Raw genomic sequence first — 15025 nt, forward strand, 5'->3', positions numbered from 1 at the left:
ATCCACATTTCTTGATGTTTTACTTTTGTCACAGTATCTGAATATTGCCGGTGACTCAACTATCATACCCTGACTACTTGGGCCTCCTGTACTGACTCAGTTCCATGCACAAAATGCTTTACATTTTTTTATATGTTTGCAATAATTTGCATGATTTAAATTTTATTCATTTGCCTAAATGCATAGCTAGTCTCTAATAGTTTCCTGATCTAAAAGTCAGAAAATCTGATAAGCTTGCAAATAGTGAGATAATGTATGGAGTTAAGAACACTGATCCTGTGGGAATATGTCTACCACTTATTAATGTACCTATGCATTATTTATTTTTGAATGCCTCAATCTAGTCTTTATATAGCACTCTTCCCTGATACACCCATTAGAAAAAACAAATGTCTATAAATGTGTGGAGCACATATTATACTTCAAATTTGGAAAAACCATGATTTAAGTACTGCTTGCACAAAAATTCATATGTCAGTTAAGGTTTACCAAAATCCTGATGATTACATTGTGGCAAGTTTGTATATACTTAAGCAAGTATATTTTTGCTTTCCAGGATCGCGTAATGATTAATCGTTTGGACAACATTTGTGAAGCAATGATCAAGGGAAAGTGGCCTATAAATAGGCGCCAGCCATTTGATTTTCATGGTATAATCAACTATACCCCTACTTCAGTGGAAAGCCCTCTGCCAAGGAGGAGTTTTACTGAACTCTCCATGGTTGGTCAAGGGAGCTTCAGTGCCTGTGAAGATATAGCAGGTTCTCCTCAGGTGTCAAGGGTAAGTATTTAATATTGTTGTGCAATTCAAATGTATGCACTCTAACTAATAAGGAGCAAGTCTTGAGTGATGTACGAAACAAAAATCGGTTTGCAGCCCATTTATAGCAATTAAACCCCTATATTTGTGGGGGTTAAAACTTTATCTCTACCATTCTTGTCCTAGATTACACAAGTCAGCAGTTTTGTCTGGTAGGGAGAGAAGAATGGTAAAATTGAAAGTCAGACTGTGGATTATCAACTCCTGGTTGAGAGTACTTAATCAGATTGTGAACTTTATTGGTAGTGCTGCAGCCTTCAACTAGTTAATGGTTTTGAAAGATGTGATGCAGACTCTTGGTGCTAAAAACATGGGTGAGTGCCTGTTCCCTCTTGCAGTGGGCAATCATCCTGGGAAGTAAAATTCTTCTTTCCATAAGTGGAGGGAAATTAGCTTCAGCTTATTGAGAGCTTTATAAATTAGGATTTTTTTTTCATTCAATTTAACAATGTGTTCGATTCCCCTTGGCTCTGCAGAACTTTATGGCAACGTACAATGTGTTTGTTACAGGCTTTGAGTCTTTAACTCCTTAATGTTACCTGTTTAAATTTTCAGCATTTCCTCAAACTTCCAAAACAAAAACCTCTATACCAAGCACTGCTGTCCTATGAATAAATAATTATCTGATGCTCCATGAGTACTTGCAGTCTTGTATGGTGCTGTACCCAAGTCAACCAAATGAAGCCTTTCAGTTAAGAAATTAGAGGACAGAGTTAATTAGTCCAGTATATGTAGATGTAATTCAGTCCTTAGCACTTATTTTTAAATGCATTAAGCCAGCATTTATTCTAATAATGAAGTTAAGTTGGTTGAAGCACGTTTACATTGGAGGCTGAGGAGCTAGGCAAATAAAACTAATCACTAGTAAAAGGAGGTAAGGTTTCTGGCAAGTTTGTGGACAGAGTAACATAAGTGGATACAAGAATTCATACTATAAGGTTGACACCTGACAGCACAAGGTAGTAATAACAGGGCTAATGATTAAGATTTTATTCTGTTTAGAGTCATAGAGCACGGAAACAGGCCCCTCAGTCCAACTGGTCCATGCTGACCAAGATGCCCCATTTGCTAGTGTTTGGGCAATAACCTTCTGAACCTTTCCAATTTATGTACCTGTTTAACTGTCTTCTAAAAGGTGTTATTGTACCTGCCTCAACCACTTCCTGTGGCAGCTCATTCCACATAGATACAACCCTTTGTTAAAAAAACTTGCCCCTCAAGTTCCTATTAAATCTTTCCCCTCTCACCTTAAACCTATGCCCTCTAGTTCTTGATTCCTCCCACTCTGGGGGGGGGGGGGAAGAGAGACTGAGTGCATTCACCCTATCTATGCTGCTCATGATTTTGTATACCTCTATAAGATCACTTCTTAGTCTCCAAGGAAAAAAGTCCTAGCCAATCCAACCTCTCCCTATAACACAGTCCCTCAAGTCCTGGCAACATTCTTGTAAATCTTTTCTGCACTCTTTCCAGTTGAATAACATCTTTTCTATAGCAGGGTGACCAAAACTGAACATAATACTCTAAGTGCAGCCTCACAGCATCTTGTACAACCACACCGTGACCTCGCAACTTTTATAGTCAATGCCCTGACTTATGAAGGCCAGCATGCCAAAAGCTGCCTTCACTACCCTGTCTACCTGTGACTCCACTTTCAGTGAACCCTGTACTCCTCGGTCTCTCTTCTACAACACAGTGAAAGTCCTACCTGGATTTGACTTGACAAAATGCAACACCTCGCACTTATCTGAATTAAAGGCAGGGGGAATGGGAGTCTATGTTGAAAGACAGAGGGAAGCAAAGCAGAGACCAGAGCAAAAGTTAGAAAAGAGAAAAATAACAGTGGTGTACAGAGAAGTCAAACGCAAAGGACACAAAAGGTTACGAGATTCTAAAAGGACAATGAGTGTAACGGCATTTTATCTGTATGCCCGTAGTATTCGAAACAAGGTCAGTGAACTTGTGGCACAAATCATTACAAAGGGGTAATGATTTAGTGGCCGTTACAGAAACATGGTTGCAGGATGGAGATGAGTTGGAATTAAATATCCAAGGGTGTCAGGTAATACAGAAAGATAGGCAGGAAGATAAAGGAGGTGGGGTAGCGCTCTTAATTAAGAATGAGATCAGTGTGATAGTGAGAGACAATGTAAGATCGAGGGAGCAGAATGTTGAGTCCATCTGGATAGAGATTAGGAATAGTAAAGGGAAAACGTCACTGGTGGGAGTTGTCTACAGGCCACCAAATAATAACATTACAGTGGTACAGGCAATAAACCAAGAAATATCTGATATATGTAAGAATGAACCGGCAGTTGTCATGGGGGACTTTAACTTGCACATAGGGCGAATCAAGTTGGTCGAGGCATTCTTGAGGAGGACTTCATTAGAATGCATCCGTGATGGCTTCTTGAATAGCATGTTAGTGAACCTACAGGGAAAATGCTATTTTAGATCTGGTCCTGTGCAATGAGACAGGTAAAATTAACGATCTTGTAGTTAGGGATCCTCTGATCATAGCATGATTGAATTTCTCATACAAATGGAGAGTGCAATAGTTAGATCAAAAATCAGTGTATTATGCCAAAACAAGGGAGACTACAACAGGATGAGGGAGGAGTTGACTAGTGTCGACTGGAAATGCAGGCTATACGGTGGGACAGTTGAGGAACAGTGGAAGACTTCCAAAGAGATTTTTCAGGGTGCTCAACAGAGTATATTCCAGTTAAAGGCAAGGACAGTAATGGTAGGGAGAGGCAGCCTTGGATAACTAAGGAAATAAAAAGAAGGCATCAAGCTAAAAGCTCATGCATACAAAGTCACCAAGAGTAGTGGGAAACTGGAAGATTGGGAAAACTTTAAAAAGCAATAAAGAAAGGGAAGATAGATTATGCAAGTAAATGTGCACAAAATATAAAAAAAACAGTAAAAGTTTTTATTTTTATATAAAGCGGAAAAGGGTGGCTAAAGTAAACGTAGGTCCCTTGGAAGATGAGAAGGGGGAATTAATACTGGGTAATGTGGAAATGGCTGAGGCCTTGAACGACTGTTTTGTGTTGGTCTCCATGGTGGAGGACATGTTTAACATGCCAAAGAGAGATGTTATGGATGTGATGGGAGGTGAGGACCTCGATACAGTCACTGTCACTAAAAAGGTAGTGATGAGCAAACTAGTGGGCCTAAAGGTAGACAAGTCCCCTGGTCCTGATGGGATGCATCCCAGGGTACTGAAAGAAATGGCAGAAGTTATAGTAGAGACGTTTGTAATAATTTACCAAAATTCTCTGGACTCTGAGCAGGTCCCAGCAGATTGGAAGACAGCAAATGTCACGCCACTGTTTAAAAAAAGGATGTAAGCAAAAGGCAGGTAACTATAGGCCAGTTAGCTTAACGTCTGTAGTCGGGAAAATGCTCGAAGCTATCATTATGGAAGAAATCGCAAGATACCTGGATAGAAGTGGTTCCATAAGGCAAACACAACATGGGTTCAGGAAGGGCAGGTCCTATTTGACAAACTTACTGGAGTTCTTTGAGGATATAATGAGCGCAGTAGATAGAGGGGAACAGGTGGATGTCATATACTTGGATTTCCAGAAGGCTTTTGATAAGGTGCCACATAAAAGACTTATCCATAAGATAAGGATGCATGGAATTGGGGATAATGTATTAGCATGGATAGAGGATTGGTTAACCAATAGAAGGCAGAGACTTGGGATAAATGGTTGGCGATCAGTGGTGGGGAGGGTGCCGCAAGAGTCAGTGCCGGGCCCGCAACTGTTCACGATATACATTAACAATTTGGAAAAGGGGACTGAGTGTAGCGTATCTAAGTTTGATGACACTAAATTGAGTGGAAAAGCAAATTGCGCAGAGGACGCTGAGAGTCTGCAGAGAGATGTAGATAGGTTGAGTGAGTGGGCAAGGGTCTGACAGATGGAATACAGTGTTGCTAAATACGAGGTCATCCACTTTGGAAGGAAGAATAGATCAGATTATTATTTAAATGGTGAAAGATTGCAGCATGCTGTTGAGCAGAGGGACTTGGGAGTGCTTGTGCATGAATCGCAAAAGGTTGGTTTGCAGGTGCAACAGGTTATCGAGAAGGCAAATGGAATGTTGGCCTTCATTGCTAGAGTGAGTGAATTTAAGAGCAGGGATTACTGTGTGCAGTTCTCGTCTCCTCACTTGAGGAAAGATATACTGGCTTTGGAGGCAGTGCAGAGGAGGTCCCCCAGGTTGATTCTGGAGATGAGGGAGTTCACCCATGAGGAGAGATTGAGTCGCCTGGGACTATACTTGCTGGAATTCAGAAGAATAAGAAGGGATCTTATAGAAACATGTACAATTATGAAAGGGATAGACAAGATAGAGGCAGGAAAGTTGTTTCCACTGGTAGGTGAGACTAGAACTAGGGGACATAGCCTCAAGATTCAGGAGAATAGATTTAGGACGGAGATGAAGAGAAACTGCTTTTCCCAGAGAATATTGAATCTGTGGAATTCTCTGCCCAGGGAAGCAGTAGAGGCTACCTCATTAAATATATTTAAGATACAGATGGATTTTTGCTTAGTAAGGGAATTAAGGGTTATGGGGAAAAGGCAGGTGGGTGGATATGAGTCCACTGCCAGATCAGCCATGATCTTATTGAATGGCGGAGCAGGTTCAACGGGCCAGACGGCCTACTCCTGCTCCTATTTCTTAAGAACGTAAGAAATAGGAGCAGGAGTAGGCCGTCTGTAAACTCCATTTGCCGTTCCTTGGCCCACTCAGCTGATCAGGATTCCCCTGTAATTTTCCATAACCTTCTTCATTGTCCACTATACCATCTATCTTAGTGTTATCTGCAAACTTACCAACCATGCCTTGTACATTCTTATCCAAATCCTTGACATAGATGACAAACAACAATGGGCCCAGCACTGACCCCTGGGGCACACTACTAGTCACAGACCTCCAGAAGGAGGAATAACCTTTCACCACCATCTCTGCTGAGTTCCTCCAGCATCATCGTGTTCTTCATCTAGATTCCAGTATCTGCAGTCCTTTGTTTCTCTTCCACCATCACCCTCTGTTTTCTGCCATCAAGCCAATTGTGTATCCAATTAGCCAGCTCTCCCTGGATTCCATGTGATCTAACCTTTCAGAGCAGCCTACCATGTGGAATTTTATAACAAAAACCTTACTGAAATACATATAAGCCACATCTACTGCCCTGCCCTCATTGACTTTCTTGGTCATGTCATCAAAAAAACACAATCAAATTCATAAGGCATGATCTCCCACGCACAAAGCCATGCTGACTACCCCTAATCAACCCCTGTCTTTCCAGATGTATGTATATCTTATCCTTCAGAATCGTCTCCAGTAACTTACCTACATAGATGTTGGACTTGTCTATAGTTCCCAGGTTTTTCTTTGCCACCCTTCTTAAATAAAACCACAGCAGTCACTACTGTCCAGTCTACCGGCACCTCACCCATGGCTGACAATGATATCTCAGCCAGGGCTCCCACAATTTCTTCTCTGGCTTCCCACAGTGCACTTGGATATACCTGGTCAGGCCTTGGAGATTTGTCCATCTTCATACCTTTTAAGACATCCAGCACTGCTACTGTAATGTGAACTATCCCCAAGACCACCTCATTTACTTTTCCTAGTTTTGAAATCTTCATGTCTTTCTCCTTAGTGAAAACAGAGGAGAAATATTCATTGAGGACCTTGCCCATTGTCCTGTGGCTCCACACAAAGGTGTCCCCTTTGGCCTTTGGGGTCTCGATTTCCCCCTCTCTCTAGTTACTCTTTATTTCCCTTAATATACGTAGGAAAATTCAACGGGACTTTTATATCTATAGATGCTTGGCAGTTAGTGTGAACATGGCTTTATTCGAGGTGGTGTTCATTTCATTGGATACATTTAAATTAGCACTTCTTTCATGGGAGATGGTACTTTTGTTATCTAAGATATTGCCAATAGCTTATCCTGTTCTGTTTAGAATAATAATGAGCTGACTTGCATGAGTACTCTAATTCAGGACTTTTTGCTTCTATTTATTTGCCTATCTTTAAAAAGGAGAGACTTTAGTAGGGTTCTAATTTCCTAACTATTGAAATCCAAATACATAATAAATCAGAGAGCCCTTGTACTCTAAATACAATAGAACTTACTCCTGAGTGGAAGTAGTTTTGCATTTGGTATCGAAATCTGTACGTTTTCCATTACAGGATGATGCAATGAACCTATCAGTTCCAAGACAACGTAAGGAGACGACGAAGAAGATTGAAATAGAAGCTGAGCGAGCTGCAAGACGAAGAAACCTGATGGAGATGGTGGCTCAGCTTCGTGAGTCCCAGGCAGCCTCAGATAGTGGACAGGAGAGAGCTGTGGATTTATCAAAAGCCTCCAGAGAGGCGAGAAGTTCTACCTCAGTCAGTAACCCTTCTGTTAATCCCAAGTATGTTTTGCCGAATGCCTCTGTGCCAGTATCAGATGCCTATAAAGCCCATGTCGAAATGCTGCAAGCAGGCCTTTCACGAACACCACTGGACTTATGATAATGGTTCACTAGTTGATGGGGGAAATGCCAATAAAAAGGAGAAGAGGAAGGAGGAAAAATGTGGAGGGACTTGATCTCTTATTTATGAACAACAAACGGACAACATTAAATGCTGTAAGTAACACTTAAAAGGGGAAGCTCTTGGATTTTTTGAATTTCTTGTACATAATTTCTCTAACCCACCCCCATCTTGAGTGAAATCAGTTCAAAGTAATGAAGATGGTTTTCCTTTTTCATATATTGCTAGGATCTAAGCAGGATTTTTCACCTGTTATTAATGGTAAATATGAGAAGATAATATGCAGAAAATGCCTTTGGGTTGATGCTGCTCAAGAGAGCATTTGTTTGGCAGCTTGAAAGAATAAGGAAAGAAATAATCCCACAGTGCTTCATAGCCAATAAAGTACCTTAGTGTGGTTACAATGGGGTTGTAGAAAATGGCACTTTGTGGACTGCAAGTTCCCATAACAGCAACTTCAAAATAACCAAATGATCTGATTTAGTAAAGTTTTATACTAAAGATATCAGCCAGGGTACAAGATAATTTATTCTTTGAAATAGCGCCATGGCTGTTTTACCTACACCAGGGGGTATAGACAGCATCTTGGTTTAAGGTCTCATTTGAAAATGAGTGGCAGAATTAATCTATGTCCACACATTATAACTCTTGCAAGAGATTCAGAGCAGCATCAACAGCGTTGTGATGTCCATTACCAATTTCATGGTTTGCAGCTGAAAGTAAGAGCGTGCAGTTTTATGCTGTACCATCCCTCCTTTGTAAATCATTTATTTTTGTATTGGTATTCTCAGTTGTACCAATGAAGATACTCTGCTTTAGGCTATAGTTAAGATGTGAAAAACAGATGTATCCTATAAACCAAGAACTTGGGTGTTAAATGCACTGAAATTGGGCTGCTTCCTTAAACAGATCCAAAATATACAGTATGTAAAGCACATTACATTTTTTTGTTCAGATATATATTTGGGTTCAGGCATACTTTTAATTTGGCCAGGCAAATTTATTCAGGAAAATATCATTATTAATTTGTTCCCTGAGTATAGATTTTTATTCTTTTGGTCAATTTATTACTAATCCCTAATTACTCTTGAAGACACTGATGAAATGCCACCTTGAACTCTTACAGATAAGTTGTTGAATGTATTCTCACAATGCAATGGGATAGGTTTTTTCTGGATTTGGACCCAGCAATGATGATTGATGTATTTCTGTCAGGATTGAGTTGCTTGAAGGGAAATTTGGGGATGATGGTATCCCCATCCATCTGGTTCTATGTTGCAGTGATCATTGGTTTAAAGTAGGTATTTTATCAAAGATGTCAGTAAGTTAGTTCACTAAAGATGGAAGGAGTTAATGTTTTAGCTGGTAATAGATTTCACACTGTTTTGTAGTGAAAGATGCGCTTCATGAGCGTTCTAGAGTTGTACTCATCCAGGCAAGTGCAGAGTATTCCATTATGTTCTTGTGTCTTATAAAAAGTGGAAAAGATTTGAGGAGACAACAGGCAAGTCGGTCACTGCAGAATCCCACTGTTATCACAGAATTTATGTATACTATAGTGTAATTAAATGTTCAGTTTGTATTGATCCTTAAGGTCTTGATGTGATGATCGATTATCATTGAATATCAAGAGGAGGTGATTAGACTTGGGAATTTACTAGTACTTATTTGATACAATGTTACTTGCTACGTATTAGCCCAAGCCTGAATGTTGTCCAGCTTTCACTGCATGGATAAGACTGTTTAATTGTGTGAGGACTTATGAATGGATTTAAACACTTGGCATTCGTCAATGAGCATCACTGTTCAGATCCATTGATGGAGAGAAAGTTTTTGAAGATCAGAAGACATTGGTCATCAATGTTCTGACAGCCTTCCACAGTGATGTCCTGGGTCTGGGATGATTGTACTCTTAAACCATCCAAACATAGCTTTTCACTGCTAGATCAAAGGAAGATCTCCTCTTCATTCCAATTAACTTCAATTTTCCTCCAGGTCCTTGATGCTAAATTCAATGAAATATTGCCTTGATGTCACTCTCACCCAGTTTGTAGGTTTATGTTTGGTCCAAAACTATGATGAGAACTAGAGTCAACTAATGCTAGCCTGATCCAAACTCTGCATTGTTGACAAAGTTGATGGTGAAAAAGTGCTGCTTGATAGCCATGTCAGCAGTATCTATCATCGTTTTGCTGATAATTGGGAAGGATTATTGGCTCAATTTGACTTGTGGCCAGGCAAAAGTAGATAGTTTCCCATGGTGGAACAGTTTTGGTAATGGGTACAGCTAGATCTAGTTTACAGGTCTCCAACACTACAACTCGCTAAAAATTGCAAAATCCTACTCTTGTAATCACACTGTCAAGATTCCAAAGTGTTTTTTTTTCTGGTTTCTTAATGTGGTGTGAATCAGGCTGTGGACAAGTTTTGTGATGGTGAGAACCTCAGGAAGAGGCAGAGATATGTTATAAACTTGGTTATCTATGGCTGAAGATGGTCTTTTCCTGTTTGCTGGACACTGCCATTACTAAGAATACCTGTGTTCCTTGAGCTCTCTTGCTGCTTCATTGTCCTCCATCATTCATGACTGGATATGGCAGGATTGCAAAGCTTTGATCTGATCCATTAGTTGTGGGGTCAGTGGGTTTTCTCTCTAAGCATGCTGCTTCTACTATTTAATATCAGGTTGTTTTCTGTATATTTAGCAGATGTCACCAGATGTTTATGTAAACTTGGTGATGCTCCTGGAATGCTCTTCTACACCCGTTGAACCAATGTTGACCCATCTAACTTGATGGTAATGTTAGTGAAGAACATAGTAAAACATGAAGTAACAGAATACAGTAAAATATATTTTTGCTGTTTATAGTGCCTAGTGCCTCTTGGATAGCCAGTTTTGAGCTGCTAGATTAAATATGTTGTGGTACTAGTTCACCATAAATTAGAGCATAAAGTCTGTGAAAGTAGGACCTTGTATCCTCAAAGCAAAGTAGATTGAGGTTGACATCGAGCTGTTGGTTCTATCACCATAGGGTAGTGTCCTTCAGAATTAGTAATGGTGCTAACTGAACCACGATTGGTAATGTACATTGAAGTTCCTCACCAAGGGTATATTTTGTGCTGTTGCTGCCCTCAGTGCTGCTTCAAATATTGTTCAAAACGGAGGAATATTGACTCAGCAGCTGGAGGAAGATGGTAGGTAGTAATGAGCAGGTGATTTCCTTGCCCATGTTTGACATGATACCAAGAGATTTCATGGTGTCTGGAATAAATGTTGAGTACTCGTGTGCCGCTCCCTGGTGACTATTTTATTGTGCTGCCACTTCAGCTAGCCTGTCTTGCTGGTGTGATGGGCTATACTTAGGTAATGGACAAGCTTGGTATGGGCTGAAAGCTATATTGCTGCGAGTATGACTCTAGGGCAGTTGTTTGATTGTGCGGCAGCTCTCCGGAGTTTGAAAATCTGGAGTAAAAGACTTTGTAGGATTGACAGCTGAATATGCCTTTGTTATATTTGGTGCCCAAATCAACAGTGGCTGGCGTCTGCTTATTCTTTTTTATTATTCACTGCTGTAGTTTGATTCAACTGAATGGCTTACTTGGGTATTTCATGCAGCAATTAGGAGTTGGTTACATGCTGTGGTTATGAAGTTGCATGAGCCAAACTGGGAAGAGATGGCAGATTTACTTCCCTGGATTTTTGTAGTAGTTTATTTTATTTGGATAACTACTTTATTGTGCAGTAATGATACATGATTACCAGTTGTCCAGATCATTTTTGTAATTCTCTCTTTTAATAAATGGGATAGTTTGCTGCTTTTACCTGTTCTTAAGGGAAACCAAACTTAATTTTTAATAGTACCTTGATTTAAGGTTAAAATACAAACAAGGATATTTGGCAAGACGGGCAGCATCTGTGGAAAGGGAAACAAGTTAACTTTTCAAGTCAGCGACCTTCCTTCAGAACTGTTTTATTAAAAGGTCATCAACATGATCTTTGATTATCTGTCCACAGATCTGCCTAACCTGTTAAGTATTTATATCCTTTTATGTTTCTTCCACAGATGCCAAAACATAAAAGCTGCTTGATTTCAGATTTTTCTTTCCAAATTATATCTTGCAAAATGAATTCAAATTCTCAAACTGCCATGATGGGATTTGAGCTAATGTTCTCTGAAGCATAAGCCCATTACCTCAGTGATGCATGTCCTTCTGTAGATGTCTTTGCACGTCACTCCCTTGATTTGCTCCATGATCTCTGTAGTCATTTGTGTTTTAATGCACCCTCATTCCCAAACCCTAGATGCAGTAGTGACTATGTAACTGCATGCAGGAAAATCAAATCTGAATTCCCTGATTGGAAGGTACAGGATCATTTGTCAATAAAGTAAAATTCCATAGGCTGGTGAAAGCCAACAGCAGTGCACATTATCAGATATTTAAAAGACCAAATGTTCTATCCACCTTCCTGAGTTTTCATTCACAGAATCTAATAGTATAGACAAGCAATTATTTGTCGCAGTATTAGTAATGATGCATTTCTACATGCAGGATGATGCAGAAGTGACCAAAGCTTTTGAGGAGAGCATGCAGACAGCATCACAACTAAGAAACATTCCATCTCCTGGTCAGTTGGACCCAGAGGCACACATCCCTGTTGTTAACTTGGAAGATGGGACCAGGCTTGTAGGCGAAGCTGCCCCTAAAAATAAAGATTTGGTGGAATGGCTGAAAGTTCACCCAGCTTATACAGTGGATATGCCTAGTTATGTACCAGTAAGTACTGCAGTACAAATGTTGCCTGGTATAATGTTTGAAAGGCAATATCAATTTATCTTATAAAAAAAACAGCAAGCCGGTCTTCATGAAGCAAGAGCTAAAACAACATTCAGGCTTGTCCCAGCAGAATATTTTAGATTGAGTGACAAGGCACTGAAGTTTGCAAATCATAAGTAGGCTTTGTGGTTTTAATAGTTTTAATTCATTGCTGATTTTGTGACTCTTTTTGGAAAATATTATTTCCTTGCCAGTCCATTGATGGAAATCTGAAATTAAAGCAGATAAAGCTGAAAACATTCACAGGTTAGGCAACTTCTGTGAAGAAAGAAACATGGTCATGTTTCAATGACCTTTCATCAGACCTGGGAGAATTTTTGTGGAGGAGGAGGGGTGGAGAGAATAAAAGATCCATTTATGATAGACTGACACAAAAAATGATGGTGTCATCACAAAGGATGTTATGGCTTGTTAATTGCAAATGATCTGAACAGAGGAGATATAAACAGATGGAGGAGAGGTGGGGAAAATATAACTGAATGTAAAATACTGCAGTTCCTGAAAATCTGAAGTAAGTGAATGCTGGAAATACCTAGCAGGTGAGGCAACATCTGTAGAGAGAGATGGCTGCTGCCCACTTTTTGGAAAGGCTGGTTACCGGAAATTGTTGAATTCTGTGTTGTCCTGAGGACTTTCATAACAAGTCATAAGGTGAAATGAAGTTCTTCAAGCTTGCATTGGAACAGTGTCAGAGGCAAGAGTGGGATTGTGATGTAGAATTGAAGTGATAGGTGAGCAGGAACTTGGGTGGTATGCAGTTAGGATGGTTCATAAAGGGAATCTGGAAAAACTCCTTGCCAGCCATCAATAGAAACACATGCAAAAAAAAAATTGTCCTGAAATTTCTTGCAGTATCTATCTTTAGAAAAAAAGATCCCAATCTTATCCAAAAAAGGAGCTTTATTCTCACTTGTTCCTATAGACCCCAGTCTATTTAGTCTATTCCTTTCATTAACTTACAAACCTCGGTCAGGTCATTCCAAAATCTTCGCTCTAATGATGTATTGAGACTAGACACTTTTACAGGCTTTAACAACTCAAAATTCTATATTTGTGTAAATGATAATTCCACAGTACAGAACTTGCAGTCAGTTGGAATGTTTACATTTCTCATCAAATGTATGGAATAAAACAATAATTAAAATGGGATATTTAGAAATTTTGACCATATGAATTTATTTTTGCAGGGCTCCAAAACACGCATGCACCAAAATGATAAATAAGTGAATATATAACATCTTTCTCTTTCCACAGAAGAGTGGTGAAGTGCTGTTGACCCCATTTCAGAAGCCTAAACAGAAAAGGCATCGCTGCAGAAATCCTAACAAACTGGATGTTAACACTTTGACAGGAGATGAAAGAGTGCCTGTTGTTAATAAAAGAAATGGGAAAAAGGTATGGCTACTTGAAGATAAAAGTGGTAATCAGATATGCAGAAGCATTTTGCTCTAGACAATTGATGCTTAATGTCAACAATAAACTGTACTGAAGTTCCTAGACAATTAGCACACCTACCAGAACAATACAAAATCTGATGTCCTAGTATTGATATTAATACAGCCAAATTTACTGTGCAGAAATGATTTTATTAATGAATGTGCCAGGATGCTTTGCACCTAATAAATTACTTTTGACATGCTGTGCCTATTTTGCATCCACAGATGAGCCACTTTGGGCATAGCAAGATTCTGCAAGCACCAAATGCAATCAATGATCAATAACTCACTTTCTCTCCAGCTTTGCTTGAACCTGCCTCAACCACTTCCTCTGGCAGCTCATTTCACATACATACCACCCTTTTTATATATAAAAAAAAATTGCTCCTCAAGTTCTTTCCCCTCAATCTTTCCCTCTCACCTGAAACCTATGCCCTCTAGTTCTTTATTCTTTAACTCTGGGGAAAAGACTGAGTGTATTCACCCTATCTGTGCCCATCATGAATTTATACACCTATAAGATCATCTCTCAGTCTCCTACACCCCAAGGAATAAAGACCTAGCCTGTCCAACCTCTCACTATAACTCAGTCCCTCAAGTCCTGGCAACATCCTTGTAAATCTTTTCTGCACTCTTTCCAGTTTAATAATATCTTTCCTATATCAGGATGACCAGAACTGAACTCCATGCTCCAAGTGCGGCCTCACCAGGGTCTTGTACAACCATACTATGACCTTCCAACTTTTATACTCAATGTAGTTTGCATTGCTTAGATTCATGACCCTCATTTCAGATGAAACTAACATACTTCAAATCATAATACAAACCCTACGTTATGGTCACTTTTTATGCAAGGCCTTGCATGTACAAGATTTAATTACTCTTTCATTACACAATATTCGATCTGAAATTGCCCTTATTGTTATGTGTATTAACAATTTGGATATGAATGTAAGAGGTGTGATTAGTAAATTTACAGATGATGCAGATGGTAATTAAGATTCTTAGAGATAGGATCTATGAGCTTTTAGAGAATCATGGACTGATTAGGGACAGCCAGCATGGCTTTGTGAAGGGAAGATCATGTCTCACAGGCCTGATAGGATTCTTTAAGGAGGTGACCAGGCAGATTGACGAGGGTAGTGCAGTAGATGTAGTCTACGTGGATTTTAGTAAGGTGTTTGACAAGTTCCACATGGTAGGCTTCTTCAGAAAGTAAGAGGGCATGGGATCCAGGGAGGCTTGGCCGTGTGGATTCAAAATTGGCCTGCCTGTAGAAAGCAGAGGGTTGTGGTAGAAAGAGTGCATTCAGATTGGAGGGCTGTGACTAGCAGTGTCCCACAAAGATCGGTTCTAGGAC

The 15025-nt window shown here is 39.7% G+C and overlaps 1 protein-coding gene across 1 annotated transcript in view; it reads left to right on the top strand.

Annotated features, from left to right (window-relative positions):
- Positions 1 to 15025, top strand: part of chd7 (chromodomain helicase DNA binding protein 7) — a 187084-nt gene that overhangs the window by 166589 nt on the left and 5470 nt on the right. The window contains 6 exon segments of the mRNA XM_052022851.1: positions 557 to 781; positions 7043 to 7362; positions 7364 to 7391; positions 7393 to 7488; positions 11945 to 12169; positions 13484 to 13624. Coding sequence (XP_051878811.1) covers positions 557 to 781; positions 7043 to 7362; positions 7364 to 7391; positions 7393 to 7488; positions 11945 to 12169; positions 13484 to 13624 — 1035 coding nt within the window.

The sequence above is a fragment of the Pristis pectinata genome, chromosome 9 (genome assembly GCF_009764475.1).
Source record: "Pristis pectinata isolate sPriPec2 chromosome 9, sPriPec2.1.pri, whole genome shotgun sequence".
Taxonomy (NCBI): Eukaryota; Metazoa; Chordata; class Chondrichthyes; order Rhinopristiformes; family Pristidae; genus Pristis; species Pristis pectinata.